This window comes from Rhinoraja longicauda, chromosome 6 (genome assembly GCF_053455715.1).
Source record: "Rhinoraja longicauda isolate Sanriku21f chromosome 6, sRhiLon1.1, whole genome shotgun sequence".
Taxonomy (NCBI): Eukaryota; Metazoa; Chordata; class Chondrichthyes; order Rajiformes; family Arhynchobatidae; genus Rhinoraja; species Rhinoraja longicauda.
In genome coordinates, this window is record NC_135958.1 from 3,062,700 (window position 1) to 3,089,982 (window position 27,283).

Consider the following 27,283-nt stretch of genomic DNA (forward strand, 5'->3'; position numbering starts at 1 on the left):
TCTAGAGTAGTTAGCATTCTGTACCCTGTGACAACTCATTCGAATGTGTTTAGTTTAGTTTGGAGATACAGTGCGGAAACAGGCACGAGTCTCTAACGCTGTGAGGCAGCAACTCTGTCGTTGTGTGTCAACCCTGTTCATTATACCAGGAGGATTTGTAACAGGAATGACTATCTGGTCATTAATTCTACGAGGGAACAAAAGACTGGCTTGTGGATCTGACCGCGGTGAGAATGTTTGAGATTGACAAAATGAGCTGTCAGATTAGGCTGTCACCTCTGTTTTTACAATCATCTTGGTCACTGCAGTACTATTTCTTGCTTGGAGCAGCCGTCAGTGATTGTTTCAGGCTACTGTGAATAATGGCTTTCAGTTCAACAAGGCCAAGGCTGATCTCCATCTTGTTCCATCTTAGAGCCCTGGGGGCTAGTGGAATCAGGGGATATGGGGAGAAATTGGGCACAGGTTACTGATTGTGGATGATCAGCCATGATCACAATGAATGGCGGTGCTGGCTCGAAGGGCCGAATGGCCTCCTCCTGCACCTATTTGCTATGTTTCTATGTATTTATAGAATCCTAAAGAGCAGGTGTACCCCTTAAATATCAGCTTGGTTTGCTCACTTTATACAGGTACCACAAAGTGTTGGAGTAACTCAGCGGGTCAGGCAGCATCTTAGGAGAGAGGGAACGGGTGACGTTTCGGGTCGAGACCCTTCTTCAGACTGATGTCAGGGGGATGCGGGCTCGACCCGAATCGTCACCCATTCCTTCTCTCCTAGATCCTGCCTGACCCGCTGAGTTACTCCAGCAGTTTGTGATACCTTCGATTTGTACCAGCATCTGCAGTTATTTTCCTACACGCTCACTTTATACAGGGCCACCACTAGTTTTCCGGCAACTGTAGGTCTGGCGTAGAGGTGCCAACTACAGCGCTCCCAAATACGGGACAAGGGCTGTCCCGGACGGGACAAGCCAAGTTACCCCAAAATACGGGATGTCCCGGCTAATGGATGACAGCCTAGTCACCCTGACCCTAGTCTGGGGCCCCTTTTTAATCCTTACACAACCATGAGAGCACATTTGAAATCCCCCCCCCCCCGCCCCCCCACCAGAAGCCCCCTCCCTCCCGGGGCTGGGAGAGGCGGCTGATCTCGACCTCATCGGGACTTCCGCGTCCGATCGGCGGGTCGAAGTTTCCTGCTGCGGCCGGGGCTCTGGAACTCCGGCTGCTCCGTTCCCCTAGCCGACTTTGCGCTCCGGCGTCGCGGCCCCTTGGCGTGCGTGAACGGCGGAACGTTCCGGTCTCGTTGGACTCCTCTCAGAGGCCGTGGCCTCTGATGGTCCGGCAATCGGTGGTGGACCGACCGGTAGGCATCAAGAAAAAGTGGAGGCTTCAGATTTCAAGCCCTCTTCACATCGTCCTGTCCTGAGAGACGGAATGATGATGAGTTTTTTTGTTGTCTAAGCTCCTAATGGAGCAGGAAGTGGCCATTCGGCCCGACCTGTGTGGAACAGCTCTAGATGAGTCCCACCATCCTTGCATCTAAATAAGTTACCCAGTTCTCCGACTAGTTTCACTGCCCCCCTTGATCAATGTTACTGGTTTTAATGCCTCGTTGTCAACTTCCCCTCAGCCACCAATGAACAATTACACATTTTCTTGATCACCGTCTACGTTGATCTGTCCATTTCATGCCTTAAATGCTCTTTGTACCCTTCCATATCTCAAGTTTCCCCCTCCTCTCTGACTCACAGTCTGAGGAAGGGTCTCAACCCGAAATGCCACCCATTCCTTCTCCCCGGAGATGCTGCCTGTCCCGCTGAGTTACTCCAGCCCTTTGTGTCTATCCTAAGGAAGTTGTTTGTTTCCGTTCAGATTTGTATTTTGAAAGTTGCTGTTGAATCTGCTGCCATCATCCTGTTGAACAATGAATTCCAGCTTGTAAATACTTGCACCTTAAAATAAATACTCCTCATCTCAGAGTGAAAAAGAGGCCTCTCAGATTCCTATTAAATCTTTCCTCACCTTAAACCTATGAACCAGAGGCCACAGTCTAAGAATAAAGGGGGGGCCATTTAAAACTGAGGTGAGAGGAAATTTTTCACCCAGAGAGTTGTAAATTTGTGGAATTCTCTGCCACAGAGGGCAGTGGAGGCCAATTCATTGGATGGATTTAAAAGAGAGTTAGATAGAGCTCTAGGGGCTAGTGGAATCAAGGGGTATGGGGAGAAGGCAGGCACGGGTTACTGATTGGGGATGATCAGACATGATCACAATGAATGGTGGTGCTGGCTCGAAGGGCCAAATGGCCTCCTCCTGCACCTATTTTCTATGTTTCTATGTGGAACCCTTCTTCAGACCATACGCCTTCTTTCTCTACATGCCACTTTCAGGGAGTTATGAGGCTTGGATTTAAGGCCGCGTTTTTCCTCATGATCCTGAAAATAGACAATAGGTGCAGAAGTAGGCCATTCGGCCCTTCGAGCCAGCACCGCCATTCAATGTGATCATGGCTGATCATTCTCAATCAGTACCCCGTTCCTGCCCTCTCCCCATACCCCCTGACTCTGCTATCCTTAAGAGCTCTATCTAGCTCTCTCTTGAACGCATTCGGAGAATTGGCCTCCACTGCCTTCTGAGGCAGAGAATTCCACAGATTCACAACTCTCTGACTGAAAAAGTTTTTCAGGATTAAAAATGGAAGTGCACAAGCCAGAGCCATTTTGTCTGCAAGCTGTGGGTCATCTGTGCATTTCTACTGTAAAACAGGATTTCTAAAATTGGCTCAGGATAAAAGATCCAACGTCATGTGACTTCAGCCATCCCCAAAACTATTAATCCACTTATTAATTGGATGCAGGTTCCCTCACGCCTCCTTGATTTTAAGTCATCTACAATTAATTTCACAAGTACCCACAGCCTGTTGCTGCAACTGGTCTACTTGAGTTGACCACATATTTATATTCCTACTGCCATCAATCTACCTGGCTCAATATCAAACTAATAGTGGTTCAATATCCAACGTACTGTTTATTATCCCATGTACTGAGGTACAATGAAAATCTTCTTTTGCATGCAGTGCAGTACAGCACAGCACAATGGCGCAGCGGTAGAGTTGCTGCCTTACAGCGCCGGAGACCCGGGTTCGATCCTGACTACGGGTGCTGTGTTTGTAAGTTCTCTCTGTGACCGTGTGGTTTTTCTCCGGGTGCTCCGGTTTCTTCTCACATTCCAATGCATTCGAAGGCTAATTGGCGTCTGTAAATTGTCCCTGATGTGCATCCTTTTCTCCAGAGATGCTGCCTGACCTGCTGAGTTACTGCAGCGGTCAGTGTTTATCTTAGATGGTATGCTTGCATTCAGTGGTTGGGACATTGATTATGAGGGTCTGGAAGTCAATATGCATTTTTATCGGAGTTTGTAGAAATAAACAACTGCAGATGCTGGTTCTACCAGAGATTGTCACAAAGGTTCTGCAGGAGGGTCCCGACCTGAACCGTCACCGGTCCATCTCCGGAGATGCTGCAGCATTTTGTGACTATCGTTTCTATAGGACGTTGGTGAGGCTGCATTTGAAGTATTGCGTGCATTTGGGCGGGGGGATGTGGAGGCTTTGGATTAGGAGGCATTAGCTGGTTGGAGAGGTTGGATAGGCTTGCATTGTTTTCTCTGGAATACCAGAGGTTGCGAGGAGACCTGATGGAGGTAGATCAAATTATCAGCGGATTAGACAGGGTCGAGAGTAAGAAGCTTTTTCCCCCACGGTGAAATATATCAAACGCGACAGGGCACGGCTTTCCGGTGAGAGGGGCAAAGTTTAAAGAAGATGTGCGGGCCACCTATTTTACACAGAGGGTGGTGGGTGCCCGGAACGTACTGCCAGGGCTGACGGTGGTGGAGGCAGATACCATAGTGGAATTTAAGTGACTTTTTGGATAGACAATAGACAATAGACAATAGGTGCAGGAGGAGGCCATTCGGCCCTTCGAGCCAGCACCGCCATTCAATGTGATCATGGCTGATCATTCTCAATCAGTACCCCGTTCCTGCCTTCTCCCCATACCCCCTGACTCCGCTATCCTTAAGAGCTCTATCTAGCTCTCTCTTGAATGCATTCAGAGAATTGGCCTCCACTGCCTTCTGAGGCAGAGAATTCCACAGATTCACAACTCTCTGACTGAAAAGGTTTTTCCTCAGTTCTAAATGGCCTACCCCTTATTCTTAAACTGTGGCCCCTGGTTCTGGACTCCCCCAACATTGAGAACATGTTTCCTGCCTTGTGAGGTTTCTCCGGGTGCTCCAGTTTCATCCCACACTCCAAAAATGTACAGGTTCATAGGTAAATTGGCTTTTGTAAGTTGTTCCCTAGGGTGCAGGATAGAACTAGTGCAGGGGTAATCATTGGACAGCATGCACTCGATGGGCTGAAGGGCCTGTTTCTCTGTGGCTGCTTGTTCTGGACTCCCCCAACATTAGGAACATGTTTCCTGCCTCTAACGTGTCCAACCCCTTAATAATCTTATACGTTTCGATAAGATCCCCTCTCATCCTTCTAAATTCCAGTGCATCCATGATAGGCTCATGGATGTCCAAAGTGGATGAATTGCTGGCAGCTAAGAGTTAATATGAGCAGATGGGGCTGTGCAGATGTGGCAGGCACAGAATGTGAATGTGGTACATCTGTACAACCCATGCCACATCTACTAAGATGCCCACGTCTTGGTGAGCATCGCTGCCTGGAAGATCTAGCAGTGGCAAACGAGAAGGCTGGCCATTGTGCGAGAGCGTGGCCCAACATTGGAAACATAGATGATGGACACAAAAGAAGAAGAAGAAGAGAGTTGGTCACGGCATGATGCTCGGCACAGACATTGTGGGTCGAGGGGCTTGTTCCTGTGCTATATTGTCCTATGTAGAAACAAGCAACTGCAGATTCTGCTTCATACCAAAGATAGACACAAAGTGCTGGAGTAACTCAGCGGGTCAGGCAGCATCTCTGGAGAACAAGGATGGGTGACATTTTGGGTTGGGATGGTAGAAAGGTCACCCATCCTTTTTTTCCCCCAGAGATGCTGCCTGACCCGCTGAGTAACTCCAGCACTTCGTGTCTATCTGTACTATTCTATGTTCTAAATCACTGCTGCTGGACTGACTGTCCAATAGCAAGATCTGCAGATTTAACGGCACCAGTAACTATGCCAACCATTCCCACTAATTCAGGCCATCAGTCCTCAACATCATAAAAATACCAATAACTGATGTGGTTTCTATCCTTCTGAACTATCCCGACTGCTGGTAAACCAGTTTAGTTTGTTGAGTTGTTGGTCTCTGGTTTTATTCACAAAGTTAAAATAACAAAGAGATTTGTAGACCCTGTAATTACTGACAGAAAAAACAGCAGTGGTGTCTGGATATTTGAACCCGACTGAACAAGGCTTCTCAGGAAACATCTACACATCGGTCTTTCTTATGTGGAAAGACTGGAGCGACTAGGCTTCTGTACACTGGAATTTAGAAGGATGAGAGGAGATCTTATCGAAACGTATAAGATTATTAAGGGGTTGGACACGTTAGAGGCAGGAAACATGTTCCCAATGTTGGGGGAGTCCAGAACAAGGGGCCACAGTTTAAGAATAAGGGGTAGGCCATTTAGAACGGAGATGAGGAAGAACTTTTTCAGCCAGAGAGTTGTGAATCTGTGGAATTCTCTGGCTCAGAAGGCAGTGGAGGCCAATTCTCTGAATGCATTCAAGAGAGAGCTAGATAGAGCTCTTAAGGATAGCGGAGTCAGGGGGTATGTGGAGAACGGGGTACTGATTGAGAATGATCAGCAATGATCACATTGAATGGCGGTGCTGGCTCGAAGGGCCGAATGGCCTCCTCCTGCACCTATTGTCTATTGTCTATTGTCTAAACAGATTAGATTGGATTTAGCCTCTTTGGGTTTGAGCGCAGGTTCCAAGCTGATTGTCGGGTCTGTGTGCACAGCAGCATTGAAGTCCAGACTGAAGTTTTCCAAAGCTTTTAATATGGGTTTTTTTTTCACACGACATAATTTTGATCTGATGTTAATGAGCCGTGCTTTCTGTTTGCTTTGGTGTAAAGTGGATTAACGAGGGGAGGTCAGTGTGGGAACGATGGCGCTGCACTCGGACATTGGGTACGCTCACAGACAGCCTGCATTATTTCCAGCCCATCGGCTGAAGGCAAGGACATGATCCGACCTGCCCAAAGGGAAAGGAGAGAGACGTGCCATGTGACCAAGTGGCCTGCCAGTATGTCAAGTGTTCCGTGGTTTCAGCGTCGGTCATTAGCTACACTAACAAGGACAAAAGAAACAGTGTGGTTTTGTGAGGCAGAGCTAAGATTAACAGTACCGATCAAGGTCACATTGTCCACATACTTCACAAAACCCCAATTGATTTCCACTAGTTGCTGGAAACAATACACTTCATTATGGCAAACTATGTCAGAGTTTACGGACAAGGCAAATCTGAGTTATTAACTCAGTGTTGATGTTCATTCAAAAAAAGTTACGCTACCGGGAGAAATAAATGGCAGGTTGTCTTTTCGCGAGCAATGTTTTTTTAATTTTTGGCAGAATCAACATTGTGATCGCATGGGAAGGCTGGTGGAAATAAAGGGATGTTCAGGGAACAGCGGTCAAAGTGTGTGGGAAGGAACCGCAGATGCAGGATTACGCCGAAGATAGGCGCAAAGTGCTGGAGTAACTCAGCGGGTCAGGCAGCGGATTATGAGGAGATGGTCGGGAAGAATGGGGTCAAGGGGGTAAAATAGAGAGAAACATAGAAAATAGGTGCAGGAGGAGGCCATTCGGCCCTTCGAGCCAGCACCGTCATTCATTGTGATCATGGCTGATCATCCACAATCAGTGACCCGTGCCTGCCTTCTCCCCATATCCCTTGATTCCGCTAGCCCCTAGAGCTCTATCTAACTCTCGTTTAAATCCACCCAGTGAGTTGGCCTCCACTGCCCTCTGTGGCAGAGAATTCCACAAATTCACAACTCTCTGGGTGAAAAGGTTTCTTCTCACCTCATTCAATCAGCCATGATTGAATGGCGGATTGTGCATCCTATCACTGATGAACTAAGCTGTCTTCTCCCACACCATTTCCTCGACAGTTGCTCCATGAAACAGCACACTCTGGATCATTCATCACCTCAAAATGTTTCCCGTCCCTACCCAATACCAGTACTGGAGCAACTTCACCACACGCCAAGACACTCATTGTTGGGCAGTAGCCATGTCGATGCAAGTGCCACTTTCCTTGCTGCCATTACGTTCTTATCAAGGAGAGGTAATGCAGAAACAAAGCAGACTCACTGTTCCGTATTGCAAAGCTCCAAAGAAGTACAGGTTTGTAGGTTAATTGGCTTGGTAAACAAATGGTAAATTGTCGAGGAATGTTTAGGAAAATAACTGCAGATGCTGGTACAAATCGAAGGTATTTATTCACAAAATGCTGGAGTAACTCAGCAGGTCAGGCAGCATCTCAGGAGAGAAGGAATGGGCGACGTTTTGGGTCGAGACCCTTCAGACTGATGTCAGGGGGGCGGGACAAAGGAAGGATATAAGTGGAGACAGGAAGATAGAGGGAGAACTGGGAATGGGGAGGGGAAGAGAGGGACAGAGGAACTATCTAAAGTTGGAGAAGTCGATGTTCATACCACTGGGCTGCAAGCTGCCCAGGCGAAATATGAGGTGCTGTTCCTCCAATTTGTGGTGGGCCTCACTATGGCACTGGAGGAGGCCCATGACAGAAAGGTCAGACTGGGAGTTGGAGGGGGAGTTGAAGTGCTGAGCCACTGGGAGATCAGGTTGGTTAAGGCGGACTGGGCGAAGGTGTTGAGTATGTGGTGGTGTTGACAATGGGAACCTGTCGCTTTGTGTGTGTCGTAAAGTGTTAGTGTGGTCGGTGCGGGCACGGCGGGCCACGAAGGGCCTGTTTCCGCGCTGTATCTCTGAACTAAACTGAGCTAAATACAATCAGTGGCTTTTCCACCCGCGGGATGTGCCGCAGAATTATATTAATTAACTTCCTAACTTCGTGCTTTGCCCCCAACATCAATCACCGTCTCCCTCCTCCAGCACAGCGACCGACCACAGGGTCAAGTCAAGTCTAGTCAAGTTTATTTGTCACGTACACATACACGATGTGCAGTGAAATGAAAGTGGCAATGCCTGCGGATTGTGCTAAAACTACGAACAGAAAAGAAATTTTAAAAAAAAAGACATAACACAAAAAATAAATTAATACAGTAAATGAGTCCCCTGGTGATATAAGAGTTAACAGTCCTGATGGCCTGTGGGGAGAAACTCGGTCTCATCCTCTCTGTCTTCACATGTCCATGGCGATTTATTGTTCTCCACACGGTGACCGCGATAGTCGGCCCCTCGGATACGGGGTTCCCACTGTGGACGTGTCATCCTTCAGCTCGCTGTGAATCGAAGGGAACAAGACGCTGAGAGATTGCTTCACATCCCCAGCATCTCGCAGAGACAGCCCCCTGCTCTGGCCCCTCTAGCAAGCCGTCTCAGCCGGGCCAGGAAGCATTAAAACTGTGTTACTGTTTTCCTTCTGAGAATTTCTTCGTGGATCTATTTTTAGTTTGGAGAAACGCGAGTGGCTTTGCCGGATTGTCTGGGAACCTGCTGCAGAACATCAACTTGGGCGGCACGGTGGCGCAGTGGTAGAGTTGCTGCCTCACAGCGCCGGAGACCCGGGTACAATCCCGACTATGGGCGCTGTTTGTATGGAGTTTGCATGTTCTCCCTCTGACCGGCGTGTGTTTTCTCCGAGATCTTCGGTTTCCTCCCACACTCCAAAGACATACAGGTTTGTAGGTTAATTGGCTTGGCATAAATTTAAATTGTCCCTAGTGTGTGTAGGATAGTGTTAGTGTGTGGGATCACTGGTCAGTGCAGACTTGATGGGCCGAAGGGCCTGTTTCTGCACTGTATATTTTTAAGGCGGAGATTGACAGATTCTTGATTAGTAATGGCGTGAGGGGTTATGGCGAGAAGGCAGGAGAATGGGGTTGAGAGGGAAAGATAGATCGGCCATGATTGAATGGCGGGGTAGACTTGAGGGGCCGAATGGCCTAATTCTGCTCCAAGAATTAGAGGTAGACACAAAATGCTGGAGTAACTCAGTGGGTCAGGCAGCATCTCTGGAGAAATTGAATAGGTTTTGGGTTGAGACCCTTCATCACACTGAGCTCTCAGCAGAGATGCTGCCTGAACTGCTGAGTTACTCCAGCACTCTGAAACGTCACCTATCCATGTTCTCCACAGATGCTGCCTGACCCGCTGAGTTACTCCAGCACTCTGTGAAACGTCACCTATCCATGTTCTCCAGAGATGCTGCCTGACCCGCTGAGTTACTCCAGCACTCTGTGAAACGTCACCTATCCATGTTCTCCAGAGATGCTGCCTGACCCGCTGAGTTACTCCAGCACTCTGTGAAACGTCACCTATCCATGTTCTCCAGAGATGCTGCCTGACCCGCTGAGTTACTCCAGCACTCTGTGAAACGTCACCTATCCATGTTCTCCACAGATGCTGCCTGACCCGCTGAGTTAGTTAGTTACTCCAGCATGTTGTGTGTATTATTTTGGATTGAATCTCCTTGTGTGTGAACCTGAGATTGAGTACAGTTGCTTCCTTCCCCTTCCCCTCTCGCGTATCGCCTCCCTGCTGCACATTGGCCGCACTGTTGCAGTGCTGAGCTGCTGGCACCCAGCCTGGCACACTGTAGCTCCCACTCCCCCGCACTCTTGCACAGAAAGTATTCGTTCCCCGCTGCCCGCCTTGTTTCTGTGTCTCTGGCCCAGCGTACTGGACGACAACGTGAAGCCTCTCACTGCGGGACTCTGGCGGCCGACAGCTGCGCCTCGGCGGTTGGCTTCCGTTGGTGCCAACGCCAGCGGTTTCATCCGGTGTCGGGAGGTGCTCGCGGTGGCAAAATCATCTTCCCCACGCGATCTTTAATTTTGGAGCAGTGAGTGACTGAACGTAGTTAATCTGGGGAGAGAAGGCTTGAATAAAACAGGAAGGTCTGTGGACAACTTGCCTTTTTTGTTCTGTGGGCCGAAGACAGACACAGAGTGCTGGAGTAACTCAGCAAGTCAGGCAGCATCTGTGGAGAACATGGACAGGTGACGTTTCACAGAGTGCTGGAGTAACTCAGCGGGTCAGGCAGCATCTGTGGAGAACATGGACAGGTGACGTTTCACAGAGTGCTGGAGTAACTCAGCAGGTCAGGCAGCATCTGTGGAGAACATGGACAGGTGACGTTTCACAGAGTGCTGGAGTAACTCAGCGGGTCAGGCAGCATCTCTGGGGAACATGGACCCGCTGAGTTACTCCAGCATTTTGTGTCTATCGTCGGTGTAAACCAGCGCCTGCTGTTCATTCATACACAGGTTTGCAGGTTAATTGACTTATGCAGAATGTAAATTGTCCCTCTTGAGTAGGACAGTGCTAGTTTAAGGGGTGATTGCAGGTCGGCGTAGGATCGGCGGGCCGAAGGGCCTCTTTGTATTGAAACTTTCACCTCAATGACCTCACCGAAACTTACCAAACAATGAAAGGCCCGGATAGAGTGGATGCGGAGAGGATGTTTCCATTAGTGGGAGAGTCTAGGACTAGAGATCATGGCCTGAGAATTAAAGAACATTCCATTAGGGAGGAGAAGAGGAGGAATTTCTTTCGTCAGAGGGTGGTGAATATTTGGAATTCTTTGCCACAGAAGGCTGTGGAGGCCAAGCCCATGGATATTTTTAAGGCAGAGATAGATAGATTCTTGATTAGTACTGATGTCCGGGGTTATGGGGAGAAGGCAGGAGAATGGGGGTAAGAGGGAAAGATAGATCAGCTATGATTGAATGGCGGAGCAGATGTGATGGGCCGAATGCTCCTAATTCTGCTCTTATCACTTATGAACTTACATGCTGTAAAGTCTATAGTCTAGACTCAGGAGGAAAGAGCACAAACATTTCCAAACTCATTTGAAGTTCATTCTGTGTGCATGAATCCATCTGTAGCGATGTAACATGATGTTGGAATCATCAGTGATATTCCTGCCTTGACCTAAAGCCCTGAGGCTGAAGGGGAAATGTCCGATTGTTTCCAATCGTTACTTATTAAAGATAACGGAGACAGCATATATGTTGCCAAGTTCATAAACATGATCTATTTTGTGAAGGAGAGGAGTGCAGATCAAATCAAAGTAACAAACAAGTCCCAATTTTACAGATGTCCATAATTGGGGAAAATACACAAGCCCACTGGGCGGCACGGTGGCGCAGCAGTAGAGTTGCTGCCTCACAGCGCCGGAGACCCGGGTTCCATCCTGACCACGGGTGCAGTCTGTACGGAGTTTGTACGTTTTCCTCGTGACCTCGTGGGCTTTCCCCGGGTGCACACAAAATGCTGGAGTAACTCGGCGGGTCAGGCAGCATCTGTGGAGAGGAAGAATGGGTGACCTTGCGGGTCGAGACCCTTCTTCAGACTGATGTCAGGAGAGGGGGACGGGACAAAGATAGGATGTAGTCAGAGACAGGAACACTAGTAGGACAACTGGGAAGGGGGAGGGGATAGAGAGGGAAAGCAGGGACGATCTGAGTGGGAGAAGTCAATGTTTAAACCGCTGGAGTGTAAACTGCCCAAGCGAAATATGAGGTGCTGTTTCTCCGGGTGCTCCGGTTTCCTCCCACACTCCAAAGACGTACAGATTTGTCGGTTAATAGGCTTTGGTACATTTGTAGATTGGCCTGAGTGTGTAAGATAAGGCTAGTGTGCGGGGATCGCCGGTCGGTACAGACTCGGTGGGCCGAAGGGCCTGTTTCCGCACTGTATCTCTAAACTAAACTAAACTAATCACCTCACACGGTAACGAAGCTTCCACAGTGTTGCAATGAATGGATTCAAAGAAGTACGAGACTGATAAGAAAGAACATTTGTTAAAAGAAAGATTTGTTAGAGGAAATATGTTGTCAAGCTGGAAAGGGCGCAGAGAAGATTTAGGAGGATGTTGCCAGGACTCGAGGGCCTGAGCTACAGGGAGAGGTTGAGCAGGCTGGGACTCTATTCCTTGGAGCGCAGGAGGATGAGGGGTGATCTTATAGAGGTGTACATGACTACTTTCATTTACATGACATTGCTGTGTTTCAAGCATTATGGCGCCCTGAAATAGGTGGGGGGGAATGTATAAACACTGCTGTAATTTCTACATGGTGAAACTAAAATGTATAAAAATACCCTTTAATAAAATCTGACAATGTGCACTTCAACCACATGTGATTTTTTTCTATTACAAATTTCACATTGTGGAGTACAGAGGCAAATAAATAAGTGATGGGTATTGGAGGGCACTGTAGAGTCTCTTGCCCAGAGTAGGGGAATCAACAACCAGACAACATAGGTTTAAGGTGAGAGCGGAAAGATTTAATAGGAACCTGATTCTGAACCTGAACTGAAGAAGGGTCTCGACCCTAAACGTCATCCATTCCTCCTCTCCAAAGATGCTGCATGTCCCGCTGAGTTACTCCAGCATTCTGTGTCTACTCGAATGAGGTTTGTTCATTTTATAGACAATAGACAATAGGTGCAGGAGGAGGCCATTCAATGTGATCATGGCTGATCATTCTCAATCTGATCATTCCTGCGTTCTCCCCATACCCCCTGACTCCGCTATCCTTAAGAGCTCTATCTAGCTCTCTCTTGAATGCATTCAGTGAATTGGCCTCCACTGCCTTCTGAGGCAGAGAATTCCACAGATTCGCAACTCTCTGACTTTTAATAAGTAACCATGTGATCCAGGGGTTTGTGCCAATTCATCACAGCCTGCACTTGTGACACTGCTGGCTTACGTTGCCAGTGGTATTTGACTGGCTGGCTCGACGGGCCCGTTTCCAGGCTGCATCTCTGAAGTAAGGATGGGGATGAAGCCCGGGTCTCTGGCGCTGTGAGGCGGCAGCTCTACCAGCTGTGTCACTGCGGCACCCTTGTTTTTTTGTTTAATTAACCAAAATCAGCTGCACTGACAGGAACAGAGAGAGATGTTGTTGAATCTTACAGGAGCGATGAACTGAATTACTCTTTTTTTCTTTCCTTGACAGGTAGTCCTTCCAACGAGAGTTGGAGGCGTTTATGTGTACGACACGCCCCCGCAGATGGAGAAAGATGAGTACGACATCCTCCCATCGAGAAATCTCCCTCCAGCTACTCTGCAGGAGATTTATAACGTCCCTCCCAATAGAGGAGGAACAGAATCTACTGGCAGTCAGTATGGGCAAGAGGTGGGTAGTGCTTTAGCATTCAATAAAATGCAGAGAGTTTATCACAACAGTGTTTTAATAGAACGCAAATGGATGAATACTCTTCCCGTATTTTAAATAATAATTTGAAAGCTTGGCCATATCTCAAAGTAGTTTATATTAGTGTAGAGATAGAAACATAGAAAATAGGTGCAGGAGGAGGCCATTTTAGGCCCTTCGAGCCAGCACCGCCATTCATTGTGATCATGGCGGATCATCTACAATCAGTAACCCGTGCTTGCCTTCTCCCCATACCCGTTGATTCCGCTAGCCCCCAGAGCTCTATCTAACTCTCATTTAAATTCATCCAGTGAATTGGCCTCCACTGCCCTCTGTGGCAGAGAATTCCACAAATTCACAACTCTTTGGGTGAAAAAGTTTCTTCTTACCTCAGTTTTAAATGGCCTCCCCTTTATTCTTAGACTGTGTGGCCCCCTGGTTCTGGACTCCCCCAACATTGGGAACATTTTTCCTGCACCTAGCTTGTCCAGTCCTTTTATAATTTTATACATCTCTATAATATCCTCTCTCGTCCTTCTAAACTCCAGTGAGTACCGGATTGAAGCAGGCACTTCTGCCCACCCTGTCCACACCGACCATTGTTCCATGTTATCCCACTTTTCTCAACCACTTTGTACATGTTTACAGGGGCAATTTACAGAAACCAATTAACCCATAATCCCGTGCGTCTTTGGGATGTGGGAGGAAACCGGAGCACCCGGAGGAAACCCACGAGGTCACAGGGAGAATGTGCAAACTGCGCACAGACAGCGCCCGAGGTCAGGATCGAACCCAGATCTCTGGCGCTGTGAGGCAGTGGCTCTACCCGCTGCACCACTGCGTCGCCCAGAAAAGAAAGTTGCCATTTATGTAGCGCCTTACCCAATCTTTGGCCATCCTCAACTGCCAGCTGTAAATTAGGCTCTTTAGGAAAGTCGTCAGTGCAGTTATGTAGGGACCTTGGCAGCAAAGGTTGTCCCAACCAACGCCATTGTGAGAAATGATTGATTGAAATAGAGTGATTAATTTGCCAACTATTAAAAGAACATTGTTCTCATAAATAAATAGTGATCCTTTGTGTTTGCTCAACACAGCACCATGAGATAGTTCAGCCCACCCACATTTATGCCATTGTGATGGCTATTTTCCTTACCGCAAAATAAGAGCAAGGCTGTAAAACAATGTCAGCATCCCATCCATAGAAATGTAGAAACATGGAACTGCGGATGCTGGTTTACAAAAACCAAAAACGCAGTGCTGGAGTAATTCAGCGGGTCAGGCAGCATCTCTGGAGAACATGGATAGGTGGAGTTTTGGGTCGCGACCCTTCTCCTGACTTCAGAAGGAAGGTCCCAACCCGAAACGTCACCTATCCATGTTCTCCAGAGTTGTTGCCTGACCCGCTGAGTTACTCCAGCACTCTGTGAAACGTCATCTATCCATGTTCTCCAGAGATGCTGCCTGACCCGCTGAGTTACTCCAGCACTCTGTGAAACGTCACCTATCCATGTTCTCCAGAGATGCTGCCTGACCCGCTGAGTTACTCCAGCACTCTGTGAAACGTCACCTATCCATGTTCTCCAGAGAAGCTGCCTGACCCGCTGAGTTACTCCGGCATTTTGTGCCTTTTCCCTTTAAAAGCGAAACATTTTCTCATGTCTACAATTGACCTTGCTGCAGAGTACAAAATGTGTGGAAAGGAATTGCAAATGCAGGTGTGTACTGAAGATAGACAGCAAGTGTTGTAGTCACCCATCCTGCCTGGCCCGCTGAGTTACTCCAGCACTTTGTGTCTACCTGCAGTGGAGTACATGATAAATGTGGAAGGGAGGTCGGTGGAGGTTGGTATAGCGTAGGTATTCAGAGGGGCGAGAGAATTATGTGCAATTCCTCACAGATTGGCATCAATTTCAGTGGACGTTCAGACACATTGTGCCTCTCATGATGAATGCTGTTGAATGCATTCATTGGTTTGGCCGAGATAAGAGAAAGGAAATGTTGGCCGATCATTTCTGGACAAAACTCTTGCAGGGACATTTGTAAGCACAAACCTCAGCAGTACAGGATTAATCGTGGCTGCAGCCGGGAGATCAATATTTTAATCCCCGCTCCTCTTTATCAGGCATATGATACGCTTCCCAAGGCAACGAAAGGCCCCAACTGCAGAGATAAGTCACGGGAAATTTATGATGTCCCCCCCAGTGTAGAAATGAATCTGCAGCACCACATCCAGGCTCAACAAATAGTGAGTACCTAGCTCTGGTCAGGAAATGTGTTTCAGGTATCTGTTGACTGCAGCAGTGGGACATAGTGATACTGCCGTGTGAATTATTGTGGCCGCCTACCAGAACAAACACCAGGGCAAGGGCACAGCTGAGCTTCTTGTGACTTCCAGACCCGCTTGCATGGACTGCTAATAGTGCATGTACTGAACAATCACAGAGCTTTCAATAACGCACGTGTGTGTACATGGACACAGGCACACGCACACAGTTACACACACACACGCAGATATGCACACACATCAAAATACACACACAGATATACACATACACAGATGAACACACACACACACATACAGATACGCACACGCACACGGCACATGCACGCAGTCACATGTACAGTCACACACATACACACAGACACACGCGCCCAAAAACACACACAGAGATATACACACAGATGCACATGCACACAGACACGCACACACACACACACACACGCACACGCACACCCCACACACACACACACACACACACACACACACACACACACACACACCACACACACACACACACACACACACACACACACACACACACACACACACACACACACACACACACACACATACACACACATACACACACGGACGGCCAGATACACAGACACACACGCGCGCACACACACACACACACACACATACACACACACACACACACACACACACGCACACACACACACACACACACACACACACACACACACACACACGCACACACACGCACACACACGCACACACACACACACACACACACACACACACACACACACACACACACACACACACACACACACACACACACACACACACACACACAGAATTAGTTCACAAACTGAGTTACTCCAGCTTTTTGTGTCTACAACCAATGTGTCAGCACCAGGCAGGGTGACCCAGGGAGATGCAACACTGAACTAACTCCTTGTTCCATGAACAGCCTATTTCAATCTCATAAATACATCCCACCAACATTTACATTTACATATATATGAAAGACAATTTTACAACGTTGTTTGTGCGTACACCATGATTGGCGTTGCCAATCCCCAGCTTTGAACCTCGGAAGAGCATAGCTCAGTGCCTGATGGGTTGTATCTGCTCTCGTTCCCACGCAGGTCTACGACTTCCCACCATCCGTGAGCAAGGACGTTCCCGATGGCCCGGTCTCTGAAGATACGTACGACGTCCCGCCATCCTTCTCGCACAGGGGGCCGAAGAGTCCAGACTCCATGAGGTTTGGCCCCCAGACCCCCGCCTCGCACGACGGCTATCCCATCGACGACGTGTACGATATACCTCCGCCAGCGGGGAAACTTGCCGACACCTCCCTCGACCAGGACATCTACGACGTCCCTCCCAACCAGAAGCTTCTTGGATACCAGACGTCCCTGCAAGACGTTTACGATTTCCCGAGGGATCTGGGAGTCCCGTCGTCTGGAGGGAAGGTCGTGTCGAACGAGGAGCCGGCTGGAGATTACATCTATGACGTCCCGCCTCAGGTGTGCAGGGATGCAGCGACGGAGGAAGTCACCAACAGCTACAAGAGGCATTCTGCTTCCAGCACAGGGAGCACAAAGAGCAATATTTCCACGTCCTCTCTGGACGTCATCCCTGTGAAGGAGTCCTCCAACACTCTGCCCAAGGCCGGCAGCAAGGAGCTGAACCTGGAGCTGGAGGTGGCCATGGAGATCCTGGCCAAGCATCAGCAAGGCGTGGAAGGCGCCATCTCCTACCTGATGTCCTTCATTGTCAGCAGCTGGCGGGGCCGGGAGCACATGGAGGCCAACGTGCAGAACATCAAGACCGGGGTTGAGCGGGTGAAGAACTCGGTGAAGGAGCTGCTGGACTTTGCGCGCGGAGCTGTGACCAACTCCATGCAGGCGACCGACCGCACTTTGTACGCCAAGCTGAGCAAGCAGGTGCAGAAGATGGAGGACGTCTACCAGCTTCTGCTCACGCACAGCCAGGCGCTGGACAACTGCAACTGGGCCCTGAACGTCCTGATAACAAACAAGCAGAACTCCGCCGACGACCTGGACAGGTTTGTGATGTACTCGCGGGGCATCCCCGACGACACCAAGCAGCTGGCCAGCTTCCTGCACGGCAACGCCTCCCTCCTCTTCAAACGGACACGGCAGCAGCTGCAGCCGGGCGAGGTGAGGTCCAGCGTACCCCTGCCCGGCCTAGACACCGGCAGCCCCTCGACAAACAACAACACCATCAACCACTACCAGACTGGGCCCACGGACAAGGCCAACATTCAGGCAAGGCCTCTGCCCTCTCCACCCAGGTACCAGGCTGAAGGATGTCCCGACACGCAGTACGACAACAACGGCAGCGGCTGGATGGAGGACTACGACTATGTCCACTTGCAGGTTGGTGTTGGTCGCTCCCTGTTACAACCACCATACACACTGAACTGCTCGGGTAGAGAAGCCTGGGTCTACACTCATGCTGTTGGTCGCTCCCTGTGGTCTAGACTCATGCTGTTGGTCACCACTCCCTGTGGTGTCAGGGAGTTACAGAGTCATACAGCACGGAAACAGGCCCTTCGGCCCATCTTTGCCATGCAGACCAAGATGTGCCATCTATGCTAGTCCCATTTGGCCCACATGTCCCTAAACCTGTCCTATATGTAGGGTTGCCAACTGTCCCGTATTAGCCAGGACATCCCGTATTTTGGGCTAAATTGGTTTGTCCCGTACGGGACCGCCCTTGTCCCGTTTTAGGCCCGGACGCTGTAGGCCCAGACACTGTGGTCCGGGGACCACTATAGTTCCGGACACTGTAGGCCCGGACAGTGTAGGCCCGGACACTGTAGGCCCGGACACTGTAGGCCCGGACACTGTAGGCCCGGACACTGTAGGCCCGGACAGTGTAGGCCCGGACACTGTAGGCCCGGACACTGTAGGCCCGGACAGTGTAGGCCCGGACACTGTAGGCCCGGACACTGTAGCCCGGGAGCCGCTATAGTTCCGGACAGTGTAGGCCCGGACAGCGTAGGCCCGGACAGCGTAGGCCCGGACAGTGTAGGCCCGGACACTGTAGGCCCGGACACTGTAGGCCCGGACACTGTAGGCCCGGACACTGTAGGCCCGGACACTGTAGGCCCGAACAGTGTAGGCCCGGACAGTGTAGGCCCGGACAGTGTAGGCCCGAGCGCCGCCTAGCAGAGGTTGCGTAGCAACCCGCCTCCCGGCCCGGGCAGCCGCCATTGGTGGAGCGGGAGCACGTGGCCGCTGGCTGGGCGGTGACGTCACCCTTTGTCCCTTATTTGGGAGTGAGGAAGTTGTCAACCCTACCTGTCCATGCACCTGCTCTACGTGTTTTTAAATGTTGCTTTAGTACCTGCCTCAACTACCTCCTCTGGCAGCTGCATGTGCCTGTCTAGAAGCACCTTAAACACCAAGGGAACACCATTAAATGCAAGGGAACACCATTACCTGCAGGTTCCCCTCCATTCTGCTCCAGAAATACATCCTCCTGCAACGTTGCTGGGTCCATGGCCTGGCACTCTCTACCTAATTAAAGGAATCAAACCTTCAGAATTAAAGGACGTTCTTTTACGAAGGAGATGAGGCGAAATGTCTTTGGTCAGAGGGTGGTGAATCTGTGGAATTCTTTGCCACAGAAGGCTGTGGAGGACAAGTCAGGATATATTTAAGGCAGAGATAGATAGATTATTGATTAGTACGGGTGTCAGAGGTGATGGGGAGAAGGCAGGAGAATGGGGTTAGGAGGGAGAGATAGGTCAGCCATGATTGAATGGCGGGGTAGACTTGATGGGCCGAATGGCTTAATTCTACTCCTATCACTTATGACCTAATAGAACCTTGGGGCGATCTGCAGCAGCCAAACCTCAGTAGTGTACAAAAGCAACTTACCACTGCACTTCCCAAGGGCCTTTAGGGGCTCACCTTTTCAACAGGCCCGTATCCTGAAAACCAAGTTTTAGAAAATAGTTTGTAATTTGCAAGAAGGAACTGCAGATGCTGGTTTACACTGAAGACAGACACAAAATGCTGGAGTAACTCAGCGGGACAAGGCAGCATCTCTGGAGAGAAGGAATGATGAAGGGCCTCGACCCGAAACGTCACCGATTCCTTCTCTCCTGAGATGCTGACTTTCCCCCCAGCATTTTGTGTCTATCTTTAGAAAATAGTTGTTCTGCTTTGCCCTGTGGGCAGTGGCGGCCTGGTTTCTGTGGCCGAATAATGTTTGTGTGGCCGCAGGCTCAAGAGAGATGATTAATCATCAATCATCAACCAAGCGCAGGCTCGGCGATCACTTCGCTCAACACCTGCGCTCGGTCCGCCTTAACCAACCTGATCTCCCGATGGCTGAGCACTTCAACTCCCCCTCCCACTCCCAGTCTGACCTTTCTGTCATGGGCCTCCTCCAGCGCCATAGTGAGGCCCACCGGAAATTGGAGGAACAGCACCTCATATTTCGCCTGGGCAGCTTGCAGCCCAGTGGTATGAACATTGATTTCTCCAACTTTAGATAGTTCCTCTGTCCCTCTCTTCCCCTCCCCCTTCCCAGATCTCCCTCTATCTTCCTGTCTCCACCTATATCCATCCTTTGTCCCGCCCCCCTGACATCAGTCTGAAGAAGGGTCTCGACCCTAAACGTCACCCATTCTTTCTCTCCTGAGATGCTGCCTGACCTGCTGAGTTACTCCAGCATTTTGTAAATAAATACCTTCGATTTGTACCAGCATCTGCAGTTATTTTCTTATACTAATCATCAATTGAGAGTTAATTCAGTGCCTGGAACTCGCTGCCAGGGGGTGGTAATAAGGGCAGGTACGATAGCGGCCTTTGAGAGCCTTTTGCACAGGCCCATGCACATTGCAGGGAATGAACAGATATGGATCCTAGTTCATCTCTGTATCGTGTTCAGCACGGACATGGCGGGCCGAAGGGCCTGTTCCTGTGCTGTATGCTTCTCCATTAACAAAAGGCGGTGAGTTGTGGCTCCTGCAGTTGTTTGAAGATCACTCTGGTTCATGGTTTTATTAACTGTGTTAAAATACTGCCGCATAAAAGATTTAGTGTGGCTGCGCACTCCCTCGTAAATCTGGACAGACAGAGTGATACTGGACTGGCTGGAGTTTTAATCCGCCAGCTCTCAGAATAGCTGGGGCCCTTCATCATGTGAAGATGATGATATAACTTCCACGCTGTCAGGCCCACAGATTGAAACCTGTGGGATATTTACTGATATCAAATGGGAAATGCACCACAAATCTCTCCATCCTAAACAGACACAAGGGTTAGTCAGCGGTCAGATGTGCTCTTTAGTTTAGTTTAGAGATACAGCGTGGAAACAGGCCCTTTGGCCCATCGAGTCCGTGCCGACCGGCGATTCCAGCACACTAGCTCTATCCTACATACACGGGGGACAATTTACAATGACACCACACCAATCAGCCTACAAACCCGCACGTCTTCTGGAGTGTTGGAGGGAACCGGAGCACCCGGGGAACGGCCACGCAGGGGTGCGGGGAGAACGTACAAACTCCGTGCAGACAGTACCTGCAGTCGGGATCGAACCCGGGTCTCTGGCGCTACAAGGTTCCAACTCTACCGCTGTGCCACCGTGCCGCCCTTGGGAACTAAGAATTGCTGGGGCAACTCATGGTATTCATAGTGGTTTATTATTGAACATAGACATTGAACATAGAACTGTACAGCACAGCAACAGGCCCTTCGGCCCACAATGTCTGTGCCGAACATGATGCCAAGACCATCACTTATCCACCTGCACATATCCCATACCCCCTCCATTCACTGCGTAGTAATCCTATCCAAACATCTGCTAAATGCCACATACGTAACCAGAAGGCACATCACCCCCTGTGTAAAATATATTGTTGCCACATATACTGAGGTACAGTGTTTGTGTGTTTGTTCAATTAAATCAGATAATACCATACAGGATATAGTCAAGCCACACACAACTACAACTGCAAAGAGAAAAATATCTGAGTGCAGAATATAGTTTTGCATCATGGTAGCTTTACAGTTCCGGAGAAAAAGTGCAATGAGGTAGGTTGGAAGGTTGAGAGTAGACCCGTTTATGGGAGGCCCATTCGGAAGCCGGATGGCAGTGGGGTAGTAAGCTGGTCCTGAGTCTGGCGTTATGTGCTTGCAAACTGTTAAAGCTAAATCTCTCCACAATTTCTTCTCACTTAAACGCCCTTGAAAGCATTGGTTGGCTTTGTGTGGAAGTGCTGGTGGCACGGTGGCACAGCGGCAGAGTTAGTGCTTTGCAGCGCCAGGGACCCGGGTTCGATCCTGGCTACGGGCGCTGTCTGCACGGAGTTTGTACGTTCTCCCCGTGACCTGCGTGGGACTTCTCCGGGTGCTCCGGCTTTCACCCGCACTCCAAACACGTGCAGGTTAATTGGCTTCGGTAAAAAATTGGATATTGTCCGTCGGATAGAGTTAGGGTAGGGAGTGAGTGCCCACCCACGCAGGCTGGATGGGCCAAAGGGCCTGTTTCCACACTGCATCTCCATTACTCCACAGAAAACACAAAGCTCTTTGTATCGTCCATTTTATACCATTTATGACTTTCTCTCCCTCCTGCTGCTCAACCCCTGACCCCTTTATCCAACCTCTGACCCCTTTATCCAACCTCTGACCCCTTTATCCAACCTCTGACCCCATTATCCAACCTCTGACCCCTTTATCCAACCTCTGACCCCATTATCCAACCTCTGACCCCATTATCCAACCTCTGACCCCATTATCCAACCTCTGACCCCTTTATCCAACCTCTGACCCCATTATCCAACCTCTGACCCCATTATCCAATCTTTTACCCGTTGGTTCATCATTATCTTTGTGCCTCATGCTTGTCATCACCACCACAGCAGTCACTATACAAAATGGGTGGAGGAAGCAATATCTTTAGAGGTCTTTGAAATAGAAAGGATGGAAAATAATTATGATACAGCACTAATTGTTTCACCTCCTATTAGCCTGGTCATGGTTTAGTTTAGATTTAGAGATACAGCGCGGAAACAGGCCCTTCGGCCCATCGGGTCCGCGCCGACCAGCGATCCCCGCACATTAACACTATCCTACACCCACTAGGGACAATGTTTACATTTACACCGAGCCAATTAACCTACAAACCTTGTACGTCTTTGGAGTGTGGGAGGAAACCGAGGATCTCGGAGAAAACCCAGGCAGGTCATGGGGAGAACGTACAAACTCCGTACAGACAGCACCCGTAGTCGGGATCGAACCCGGGTCTCCGGCGCTGAAAGTGCCGTCAGGCAGCAACTCTACCGCTGCGCCACCGTGACTGCCCGGAAAGATGGGAAAAAAGGCTAATATGAAAGACAACATTGGAAGTCAGGCAATGTTGGGCGATGACCCTTAACCCTAACCCTAATCCATGACCTTGTGATAGAGCTGAAGAAAGGAGACTGACATTTTGAGAGTTTCGAGCTCATTGAGATTTTAAACAGAGTCTCTCATTTGCTCACAGGAGATGAACATTAGTTATTTTTGTCTCTTTATACAAAGCTGAAGTTCTTCCTTGTCAGTTGCCTGAGCTTGTCAGAACTTGTGTTCTTTGGACTAAATATAAAACAATTTAGAATTTACAGAAACAATAGAAGTAATCATTTTGAAACACGATGAAGCTAAATTTAAATTTAAAATGCAAGGGTGAGTATTTTAGTCCTTGTATTTTTAATTTAACTTTACCAATTTCAATCTATTTTGGTATTTTTTGTTACTTAGGCAATGGGCACACATGAAGTGGGAGTGAAATATAATGCAGTTGCAAATGAAATGACTGCATGAAAACAACATGAACATTGTTCACTGGATAATAAAAGAGTGAAACAATTAGTGCTGTATGACAATACTTCTTTGTCTCTCTCTGCCCCCGACTTCATTTTCCAATGTTCTATAGATTCAGGATCAGTTCCTGTGGATTGGAGGGTAGCTAATGTTGTCCCACTTTTGAAGAAAGGAGGGAGAGAGAAAACGGGAAATTATAGACCAGTTGGTCTGACATCAGTGGTGGGGAAGATGCTGGAGTCAATTATAAAAGACAAAATTGCGGAGCATTTGGATCGCAGTAACAGGATCGTTCCGAGTCAACATGGATTTACGAAGGGGAAATCATGCTTGACTAATCTTCTGGAATTCTTTGAGGATGTAACTAGGAAAATTGACAGGGGAGAGCCGGTGGATGTGTTGTACCTTGACTTTCAGAAAGCCTTCGACAAGGTCCCACATAGGAGATTAGTGGGCAAAATTAGAGCGCATGGTATTGGAGGTAGACAATAGACAATAGACAATAGACAATAGGTGCAGGAGTAGGCCATTCAGCCCTTCGAGCCAGCACCGCCATTCAATGTGATCATGGCTGATCACTCTCAATCAGTACCCCGTTCCTGCCTTCTCCCCATACCCCCTCACTCCGCTATCCTTAAGAGCTCTATCCAGCTCTCTCTTGAAAGCATCCAACGAACTGGCCTCCACTGCCTTCTGAGGCAGAGAATTCCACACCTTCACCACACTCTGACTGAAAAAGTTCTTCCTCATCTCCGTTCTAAATGGCCTTCCCCTTATTCTTAAACTGTGGCCCCTTGTTCTGGACTCCCCCAACATTGGGAACATGTTTCCTGCCTCTAATGTGTCCAATCCCCTAATTATCTTATATGTTTCAATAAGATCCGCCCTCATCCTTCTAAATTCCAGTGTATACAAGCCCAATCGCTCCAGCCTTTCAACATACGACAGTCCCGCCATTCCGGGAATTAACCTAGTGAACCTACGCTGCACGCCCTCCATAGCAAGAATATCCTTCCTCAAATTTGGAGACCAAAACTGCACACAGTACTCCAGGTGCGGTCTCACCAGGGCCCGGTACAACTGTAGAAGGACCTCTTTGCTCCTATACTCAACTCCTCTTGTTACGAAGGCCAACATTCCATTGGCTTTCTTCACTGCCTGCTGTACCTGCATGCTTCCTTTCATTGACTGATGCACTAGGACACCCAGATCTCGTTGAACTCCCCCTCCTCCTAACTTGACACCATTCAGATAATAATTTGCCTTTCTATTCTTACTTCCAAAGTGAATAACCTCACAGTAGGGTACTGACATGGATAGAAAATTGGTTGACAGACAGAAAGCAAAGAGTGGGGATAAATGGGTCCCTTTCAGAATGGCAGGCAGTGACTAGTGGGGTACCGCAAGGCTCGGTGCAGGGACCGCAGCTATTTACAATATACATTAATGACTTGGATGAAGGGATTAAAAGTACCATTAGCAAATTTGCAGATGATACAAAGCTGGGTGGTAGTGTGAACTGTGAGGAAGATGCTATGAGGTTGCAGGGTGACTTGGACAGGTTGTGTGAGTGGGCGGATGCATGGCAGATGCAGTTTAATGTGGATAAGTGTGAGGTTATCCACTTTGGTGGTAAGAATAGGAAGGCAGAGTATTATCTGAATGGTGTCAAGTTAGGAAAAGGGGACGTACAACGAGATCTTGGTGTCCTAGTGCATCAGTCACTGAAAGGAAGCATGCAGGTACAGCAGGCAGTGAAGAAAGCCAATGGAATGTTGGCCTTCATAACAAGGGGGTTGAGTATAGGAGCAAAGAGGTCCTTCTGCAGTTGTACAGGGCCCTAGTGAGACCGCACCTGGAGTACTGTGTGCAGTTTTGGTCTCCAAATTTGAGGAAGGATATTCTTGCTATTGAGGGCGTGCAGCGTAGGTTTACTAGGTTAATTCCCGGAATGGCGGGACTGTCATATGTTGAAAGACTGGAGCGACTAGGCTTGTATACACTGGAATTTAGAAGGATGAGAGGGGATTTTATCGAAACGTATCAGATTATTAAGGGGTTGGACACGTTAGAGGCAGGAAACATGTTCCCAATGTTGGGGGAGTCCAGAACAAGGGGTCACAGTTTAAGAATAAGGGGTAGGCCATTTAGAACTGAGATGAGGAAAAACGTTTTCAGTCAGAGAGTTGTGAATCTGTGGAATTTCTCTGCCTCAGAAGGCAGTGGAGGCCAATTCTCCGAATGCATTCAAGAGAGAGCTAGATAGAGCTCTTAAGGATAGCGGAGTCAGGGGGTATGGGGAGAAGGCAGGAATGGGGTACTGATTGAGAATGATCAGCCATGATCACATTGAATGGCGGTGCTGGCTCGAAGGGCCGAATGGCCTCCTCCTGCACCTATTGTCTATTGTCTATTAACAACAACAGAATCGGGTAGACGCACAGAGTCCCTTGACCAGAGGAGGGGAATCAAGGACCAGAGGACATAGGTTTGAGGTGAAGGGGAAAAGATTTAATAGGAATCAGAGGAGTAACTTTTTCACACAAAGGGTGGAGGGAGTATGGAACGAGCCACCAGAGGAGGTAGTAGAGGTTGGGACTATCCCATCATTTAAGAAACAGTTAGACAGGTACCTGGATAGGACAGATTTGGAGGGATTCGGGCCAAATGCAGGCAGGTGGGACTACTGTAGAAGGGACACGTTGGCCGGTGTGGGCATGTTGGGCCGAAGGGCCTGTTTCCACGTTGTCAGACTCTATGACTCTCTATGATTCTATGACAAATTGAACAAGATGTTCTTCCTGGAGGCGCATGTGACTGCAGATGCTGGAGTCTGGAGCAAAAATACAAAAGCTCAGGAGGAACTCAGTGGGTCAGGCAGCATCTGTGGACCTGATTGGGGTTGGGGCATGGAGAACTATATTCTCCACTCTGTATCTCCCCCTTTACTCTAACTGTTGTACTTGAGTTTGACTTGATTGTGTTTATGTATGGTATTATCTGATCTGATTGGATAGCACGCAAAACGAGGCTTTTCATTGTACCTCAGTACACGCGACAATAAGAAACGTAAACCCTTTTCCAGACTGATGGAGGGTCCTGACCTGAAATGCTCACATGTCCTTTGCCCTCCACAGAAGCCGTGTGACCTGTTGAGTTCCTCAAACAGTTTGTATTTAGCTTTAGTATTTTGGAGATACTGTGTGCTTTGGCCCACCGAGTCCACTCCGACCTGCACTAACTCTATCCCACACACCAGGGGCAAGTTACGATGTGCTCCATGAAATTAAAGTGTCGACTGGAAAGGATTGGGAATGTGCAAAGATTGGGGGGGGGGGGGGGGGGGAGGGGAGGGGAGGGAAGGGGAGCAGTGAAGAAAGCTGATGGCATGTTGGCCTTCTTTGCGAGAGGATTTGAGTTTAGGAGCAAGGAAGTCCTACTGCAGTTGTACATGGCCCTGGTGAGACCACGCCTGGAGTATTGTGTGCAGTTTTGGTCTCTTAATTTGAGGAAGGACGCTATTGCTATTGAGGGAGTTCACCTGGTAGGTTCACCAGGTCAACTCCCGGGATGGTGCGACTAACATATGATGAAATCGTAGGTTTACCAGGTTAATTCCCGGAATGGCGGGACTGTCATATGTTGAAAGACTGGAGCGACTAGGCTTGTATACACTGGAATTTAGAAGGATGAGAGGGGATCTTATCGAAACAGATAAGATTATTAAGAGGCTGGACACATTAGAGGCAGGAAACATGTTCCCAATGTTGGGGGAGTCCAGAACAAGGGGCCACAGTTTAAGAATAAGGGGTAGGCCATTTAGAACGGAGATGAG

At 48.9% G+C, this 27,283-nt stretch overlaps 1 protein-coding gene across 3 annotated transcripts in view; it reads left to right on the forward strand.

Moving 5' to 3' along the window:
* bcar1 (BCAR1 scaffold protein, Cas family member) overlaps window positions 1-27,283 on the forward strand; it is a 218,351-nt gene that overhangs the window by 179,081 nt on the left and 11,987 nt on the right. For 2 of the 3 annotated variants that reach the window (XM_078400360.1, XM_078400359.1), the window contains exons 3-5: window positions 13,147-13,326; window positions 15,467-15,589; window positions 16,741-18,000. In XM_078400360.1, coding sequence (XP_078256486.1) covers window positions 13,147-13,326; window positions 15,467-15,589; window positions 16,741-18,000 — 1,563 coding nt within the window. The remainder of the gene's footprint in view (window positions 1-13,146; window positions 13,327-15,466; window positions 15,590-16,740; window positions 18,001-27,283) is intronic. The other variant, XM_078400361.1, reaches the window with a different exon arrangement.